Below are 6000 nucleotides of genomic sequence, written 5' to 3'. Positions count from 1 at the left end.
TATTTAAAAAAAAAGTCAGGAATTCCCTGGAGGTCCAGTGGTTAGGACTCTGCACTCTCACTGCCACGGGCCCAGGTTTGGTCCCTGGTTGGGGAACTAGAATCCCACAGGCCACACAGTGTGGTCAAAAAAAAAAAAGTTCATGCATAGCTATGTTACGTACTATTCCTGACAGTTCCAGTATTTTCAGTCCTCAGAGAACTAAATCTGTTTTTTGGTTGTTTTTTTTTTTTTTCAAAAAATATTTATTTATTTATTTATTTATTTGGCTGCATCAGGTCTTAGTTGCAGCACACGGGATCTTTTAGTTGCAGCATGTGGGCTCTTAGTTGCAGCATGCAGGATCTAGTTCCCTGACCTGGGATGGAACCCGGGCCTCCTGCATTGGGAGCGTGGAGTCTTAACCACTGGACCACCAGGGAAGTCCCTGTATTTTGTTTTGTTTTGTTTTGTTTTGTTGGTGTTGATGTTTCTGTTGACTTGGAGAAATAAATCTGTGTTTAATTATTTCAGTTGACTCTCAGTCTTAATGGCTTACCTGCTGTTGTATTCATTGACATTTGTGAGCTTATTTCTTGATTTTAATTAGTTGGAGTTCAATAGGCCTAAATTGGTGAGTGGGGACATTTTTTTCCGGAGAGAATTTGCTTTTGTTGGTAGCTAGGGAATACCACCAATCTGAGGCTCCCTCTGGGATCCCCCCTGAAGATCTCAGGTCAGTGGGAGAACCCCAGACTCTCATTCCTGTGGTGGAGTCTTAAACTTTCACTTATATAACTATTCCTAAGGAAAATTTGGTTTAAGTTAATTATTATCTAAAGGACAGTTCTGAAAAAGAAAACCTTTTAAAAGTTGTTTTTACTACTGGTATTCATATATGCAGAATCCATTCATGACACAGAGGTACTTTATGTGTGAGATTTGACAGTTGGAAAAGAAAACCATACTCTGAGGCCATATTTATTCTTTATGAAAATATCTAAAAATTAACTATGTATTTTTTTTTCTATATTTCACAGAATTTCGAACTGGAAAAACCCAACTCTCTCATACCCTCTGTGGTAAGGATATGTAACAACAACAATAATAGCAATAACAATAATAATCATAGCAATCACTTACTATTCTCCTTTGTGCCTGGTACTTACATAATCTCATGTAATCTGAACAAACTTGCAAGGAAACTAAAACTCAGAGACATTACATAAACTGCCCATGGTTACACAAATACCAGAGCTGGTCTTTGAATGTGTGATGCTTGAGGTGATGTTGTATGTACTGCACTCTGAAAACCTGAATGGAAATACGGAGGAGGTAAATGGGTATATGAATGTGTTGGTGGAGAGAGGTGTTCATTCATGGTCTTGATTTTTCCCATTCTATCTTTTCTATATTGTATTTATGAGAATGTCACAGAATCTTTTGAGGCCTAGAATTCCTTACTTTCCATAGAGTAAGGTTGGAACTTAAAAAGACTTAAATGTTTCTAAAGCAAAAATACCTCCCTTTGCATAAAGACATTACACTACGTTTCTTTGACCTAAGTAGAAGGAGCATGGAAAAGTGTTTAATAAGGGGATTCTGGCATCAAAATAGCTCGGCCAATAATAGCTGCGTAACCTTGGGCAAGTTGCTTCACCTTTCAGGTTTTCCCTATCAGTAAAACAGGAGTAATGATAGTGCCAAACTTAGGGTTGTTTTGAAAAATAAATGAAATAATGTATGTACTTTATGTAAAGTAATTCCTTAGTGTTAACTACTTCATATAAAGAAAATGCATTTAAAATTTTGACATACATTAATTGAAAAGTTACTTAAATGAGTTATGTAGCATAAATTATATTTATGATTATTTCTTATAGAAAAAAGTTAGTGATACTTAAATTCTACTTCTTTAGGAGAACTAAATTTCATGAATATCTCCCATTGTGAAAGATATTGACATTCTTTGTTGAATTACTACTATGCTGGCAGAATACTTACAATCTTACCACTGGTTAGTAATATAAAAATATAGTATGTTGTTTAGAAACAAAAGGATCGTTATTCCTTGCTACATGGCTAGAGTTGCAACCAGCCTAAATACCATGTTAATTTATATATGCATTTGTACAAAGTTTATTCACTCTTACTAATATTAACTAAATTTTAATTGCTTTCTAGTGACAGCTCAACTTCCAGGAGCAGGTGGCTACTCAGGAGGGAAGATTATCTTCATTGATACAGAAAATACTTTGTAACCCTTTTAAATAAAAGTTGCTAACATAAACAAGTTGCTAACATAATAGTGAGATATAGTACTGTTACTATAAAAGAGAATTTGTTTGAAATATGTCATTTTGTGATCACCCTGTAAACCAGCAATAATGAGAAAAGCCAAGGAAAAACAGTTGCTAGTCGAGTTTGCAAATCACTTTTTCCCCCTGAAATTTTTATTTTATTTTTTTATTGAAGTATAGTTGACTTACCATGTTGTGTTAGTTTCAGGTGTACAGCAAAGTGATCCAGTTTTATATACATATATATGTATATATATATATATATATATTCTTTTTCAGATTCTTTTTCCCTTATAGGTTATTAGGTTATTACAAAATACTGAGTATAGTTTCCTGTGCTATACAGTAGGCAGTAGGTCCTTGTTGGTTATCTATTTTATATATATTAGTGTGTATATGTTAATCCCAGACTCCTAATTTATCCCTCCCCACAACTCTTTCCCCTTTGGTAACCACACGTTTGTTTTCTATGTTCAAATCACCTTTTTTTCATAGTTTTTTTTTTTTTAATTTATTTATTTTTGGCTGTGTTGGGTCTTCATTGCTACGCGCGGGCTTTTCTCTAGTTGCGGTGAGTGGAGGCTACTCTTTGTTGTGGTGCACAGGCTTCTCATTGCAGTGCCTTCTCTTGTTGCAGAGCACAGGCTCTAGGTCGCGGGCTTCAGTAGTTGTGGCATGTGGGCTCAGTAGTTGTGGCTCGCGGGCTCTAGAGCGCAGGCTCGGTAGTTGTGGCGCACAGGCTTAGTTGCTCCACGGCATGTGGGATCTTCCCGGACCAGGGCTCGAACCCGTGTCCCCTGCACTGGCAGGCGGATTCTTAACCATTGTGCCACCAGGGAAGTCCCTCAAATCACCTTTTTTAAAAAAAGGTTTCACTTCTCCAAATGGGTTTGGTATAAAATTGACAAAACAAATACATGAGAGGAAATTACATCTTATTTGTTTTTAATTCTCTTACTTCTCCTAAGATTTAACTTAATAGCTAGAAGATTATTGACTCACTCAAAGTCATGGTCTCAAATAAAGAAAAAGGTCTGAATTGAACAAAAATACAGAAGGAAAAAGAGAAGAACCTGTTTGGGTAACAAAAAGAATTGCAGTTTTATTGAAGTGTAAGTTATTTCAGAAAGCAAGACTGGAAAGGTGGGTCTTAGATATGAAGGGCCTTGAAGCTGGATGATGGGTGTAAATTGGATTCTTTTGCAATATTCTAGGCAAGTAATGAGATTTGATGACCGTATTTGGTAGATAAAGGAAAGAGAGGCTTGGGAAACCACTCTTAGGTTTGTCTAGATGCTAGGAGAATAATGATGACAGAATTGGGAAGATCATGTTTCAGAGAAAAGGTGATGTTTCATTTTAATATGTTGAATATGAGGTACAGAGGGACATCCATTATGGCAGTTGGAAATGTTGAACTCAGCTTGAGAAAGGGGTAGGGCCAAGGATATGGATGAAATAGCCAGGGGGAGGCAAGAGAACTTACATAGAGAGAAGAGAAGAGGACTGAGAACATAACTTTGGGGTGTGCCTATGTCTAGGAAGAGGGACTAAAAAGACAAATCAATAGAGACAGACAAAGTAAGAGGATATCTGGTTGTGGATGCTAAGCATAAGGAAAGTTTCAAGAAGAAAATGGTAGTCAGTGATGTTCCACAGAGAGAGAGAGAGAGAAGGTGCAAACTGAAAAAGATCACTGAGGTTTGCAGTTAGGAGTCCAAGAGGCCATTTGCAGTAAAGTAAGATGATGGAAGCCTGTTGCAAATAAACAGTAAGGAATTGAGGCAGTGTGTAATTAACCAATAAATAGAAGAAATACGGTAATTTGAGGAGATATCAGGTTCAGAGGACATTCTTTTTAACAATAGGACTGTAGGAAGAGGCGCTCAGCTGGAGTTCAGCTAGTTCCAGAAACAGTTGATTAAGGATGGTTCTTGAGAGGGAGGAATTTTTCTTGCAGAATAGCTGCCACTGTTTGGGCAATTTGGATTTTATCAAGAATGGCTGAAAGAAACAGTTAGGAGCCAGGTCATATGCAAGAGGGAATAGGGAGGAACAAGGACATGCAGGGGCCTGAGTGGAATGTTCTCACTCTTTCAGTGTCTCTTACATGTATACTGCTCTCTCTTGGTACTTTTCTTTTTATGTGTTTATATTTTGCCTACATAATTATGTTTTACACTTACCTGTGGCATAGATTATCTTATGACCCTTAAATCCTCCACAGTGCCTTGCACTGGTAATTGGTTAATATGGGAACCGATTCCATATGGGAATCAGTTAATAAACATTTGAAAATTGATTTGAACTTCCCTTCAGCATAAGCCCAACTTTTACATTCCTGGTTACATAGTCACCCGGCTTTGTAAAAACTGACATAGTGAAAAATATTTTTTATTGCCTTTTCCAATTCCTTGTCTTCTTTGATTTGTCCACCAAAAACATCTACTGGGTATGCTCAGCAGCAATAGAAGATTTAAGTGGCTGTCACTAAAGCTCTGAAGAAAACATATATAGTGCTGTAGGACAGAGATGGCTGGGAAATCCTAAAGACAATTCAATTCAATGTTTACTGAACTAGTTCTAAGTGTCACGAATAAGATTAAAAATGGTCCTTACTTTACAGTTACTTATAGTATGATCAGTATTATACAATTACTGTGAACAAAGTGAAATGAGACCATAGACGTGCATTTTATTTTATCTTACTTCACTTTAGAGAATATTATAGACATATTGTTAGGATCACCAAAGACCTATAAAGAATGTTTATTACTCCCTTATAGTCTAGATAGGTATAAGTGATTATTAGCATCTTCCAGAATACCTTTTCAGGTACACTGAATTTGCCCCCATATGAATTTACTAATTTCAGAATGCTAACACAACTCCTTTAGAAGAAAGTGGATTTTAAACCCTAAATAAACCAAAAACTATATGATAATAATTCCCTTCTGACGCTTGAAGTTACTTTTTTGACCCTTTGGTTTATGTAGTCAAATTTATCATTTGTTGGCAACACGTGGTTAGTGATATATTAAACTATTTCATGTTGAACAAGTGAGGAATATGAAGAGAGTGAATTAATTCACTCTGAAGTGACTTGAATTATAATTCAGTGATATTATCTTCCTAGACGAGGTCTATATTTATTGAACTGAGAAAAACAGAGATTCACAAATCTTAGTTTCTAGTTTTTCTCTTGGAACTGATTTGCTGCATAATCCTGAGTCATTTGCCTAATCTCTGTTTGTCAGTGTCCTCCTTTGTAAAATGTAATAGAGGCCATAACAACTAAATTCCAAGGTTATTGTTTAGATAATTTAATATTTAAATTCATTACTGTCTCATTATTTCTATCACTGTTATCACTACCTAAGGTATTCATTAATTGAGGCACTTATGAAAAACAAAGTCTGATATAGATTTTAAGTGATTATTAGTATCCTCCAGAATACCTTTGCAGGTACAGCGTTTTGCCTCTCTTTGATACACTTGCTTACGGTATTATTTTTTGTAGTTGTTGTCTAAACTTTTGGGAATTGATTTATTGAATCCTTAATCCTGGCATACTCCAGCCGTCCAGATCGCCTTCGGGACATTGCTGATCGCTTCAGTGTAGACCATGATGCAGTCCTGGACAACGTACTTTATGCACGTGCATATACTAGTAAGAGCCCCATGCAATTGGATGCTTAGGCTGTTTTAAGGTTGGCAGCAC

General features: G+C 36.3%; 1 protein-coding gene across 1 annotated transcript in view; it reads left to right on the top strand.

Moving 5' to 3' along the window:
* Positions 1–6000, top strand: part of DMC1 (DNA meiotic recombinase 1) — a 42823-nt gene that overhangs the window by 14484 nt on the left and 22339 nt on the right. Inside the window, exons 7-9 of the mRNA XM_007111719.3 lie at positions 1020–1061; positions 2164–2236; positions 5858–5949. Of these exons, the coding sequence (XP_007111781.1) occupies positions 1020–1061; positions 2164–2236; positions 5858–5949 (207 nt within the window). The remainder of the gene's footprint in view (positions 1–1019; positions 1062–2163; positions 2237–5857; positions 5950–6000) is intronic.

Source organism: Physeter macrocephalus, chromosome 6, assembly GCF_002837175.3.
Source record: "Physeter macrocephalus isolate SW-GA chromosome 6, ASM283717v5, whole genome shotgun sequence".
NCBI lineage: Eukaryota > Metazoa > Chordata > Mammalia > Artiodactyla > Physeteridae > Physeter > Physeter macrocephalus.
Note: the sequence above shows the minus strand (reverse complement) of the source record. Positions and strands in the feature narration are given on the sequence as shown.